Here is a 1,455-nt window from a genome sequence, read left to right as displayed (position 1 = left end):
CTTGCGCCGGTACTTCTTGTCCTGCTGGGCGGGCAGGGTGGGTGGGTGGGTGGGTGGGTGAGGGAAAAGGGTGCGGTGCGGCAGCACAAAGGCTGCGGCGGGGCCACCACCTGGTGTAGAGGCCAGCCACGTCGGCACAGGTGCACGCGTGGCCTGCCCCCCTGCTGCCTCCTCTCCCTCCAGCCGTGCAGTCGGCCCCACCTTGCGATCCTTCTCCTTTTCTTTCTCCTTCTCCTTCTCTTTTTCTTTCTTCTTGTCCTTCTCTTTCTTCTCTCGGTCCTTGCGGTCCCGCTTGTGCCGCCGCCCGCCCCGCCCCTCGCCCTCGCTCCCGCTGCCACCGCCGCCCTCCTCCGCCGCCGCCGCCGCCGCGGCAGGGGCTGCGGCAGCCGGCCGGCCCCGCTCCTCTGCCTGGCCGGCCGGCCGCCGGTGCAGGCTGCCGCTGCGGTCGCGGCTGAGCGCTGCGGCTGCGGCAGCCTGCGCCGCCGCACGTGCGTCCTCCACAACCGCAGCCGCAGCGGCGCCCTCCTCCCTCCGGCTGCGGGGGCGGAGCGACTCGCCCTCTCCCCTGCCGCCGCGTGGCTGCTCCCCTGGCCCCTTGTCGCCCGCCGCTCGCTGCTCCCGAGACGGCCGGCTTGCAGGGCGCTCCCGCTCCCGCTCCCGCTCTCGAGCATCGCGGCTGGTGGGGCGCTCCGGAGCAGCCGCCGCGGCCGCTGCCGCCGCCGCCGCCGCCGCCGCCTCCTCCTCGCGCTTGCGCTTGGAACCGTGGGCTGCAGACAGGTGGGAGCGGCCGGAGCGGGGGCGTGGGTGAGCGTGGCAGGCAGCAGGGAGGGCAGGCACACAGGCAGGCAGGCAGGCAGCCCGGCAGGTGAGAAGCAAGGCAGGGGGGCAGGCAGGCAGGCAGGCGAGCAGGTGGCAGCCACCCACACCCAGCTGGGCCTCACCTGGCTCCCGCCTGCCTTCCTCCTCCGCCCGGCCTTCCCTGCCCTCAGCCGCGGCGGCAGGCCTGGCCTCCCGCTCCCTGCCGCCGCTGCCGGGCCGCTCCCGGGCCTCCCGCGGCCGATGCTCGCCGCCGCGCGCCCGCTCGTGCCGCCCCTCTGCCGGCCGCTCCCGCCCAGCCTCTGCTACCGCCTCGGCCGGCCGGCCGCCGCCTTCCTCCTCCTTGCCGCGGCCGCGCCCGGGCCCCAGCCTGTCGCTGAGATCTCTGCTGGCGGGCCGATCCCGGCCCTCCTTGCCGCCGTCGCTGCCAGCGGTGGCAGAGGGGCCGTCGCGGCTGGCGGCGCGCTCGCGGCCGCCTCGTGGCTCCCCTTCCCTGCTGGTCGCCCGCAGCAGCACCTCGCCGCCTGCCCGCTCGGCCTTGTCGCCGGCCTCGCTGCGCCGCTCGCCGCGCCCGCGCTCCCTGCCACCGCCCTCTGCCGCGGCGGGGGCGGTGGCGGCACCGGGCGGCGGCACCTCGCG

General features: G+C 77.3%; 1 protein-coding gene across 1 annotated transcript in view; it reads right to left on the bottom strand.

The window, feature by feature from the left end:
• The window catches only part of CHLNCDRAFT_145627 (hypothetical protein), a gene marked incomplete at both ends in the record, with an annotated part of 3,456 nt that overhangs the window by 198 nt on the left and 1,803 nt on the right, over positions 1-1,455 (bottom strand). Inside the window, 2 exons of the mRNA XM_005847964.1 lie at positions 111-767; positions 942-1,409. Coding sequence (XP_005848026.1) covers positions 111-767; positions 942-1,409 — 1,125 coding nt within the window. The remainder of the gene's footprint in view (positions 1-110; positions 768-941; positions 1,410-1,455) is intronic.

The sequence above is a fragment of the Chlorella variabilis genome (assembly GCF_000147415.1).
Source record: "Chlorella variabilis unplaced genomic scaffold CHLNCscaffold_9, whole genome shotgun sequence".
NCBI classification, from domain to species: Eukaryota; Viridiplantae; Chlorophyta; class Trebouxiophyceae; order Chlorellales; family Chlorellaceae; genus Chlorella; species Chlorella variabilis.
This window is presented reverse-complemented; position numbering and strand designations above follow the sequence as displayed.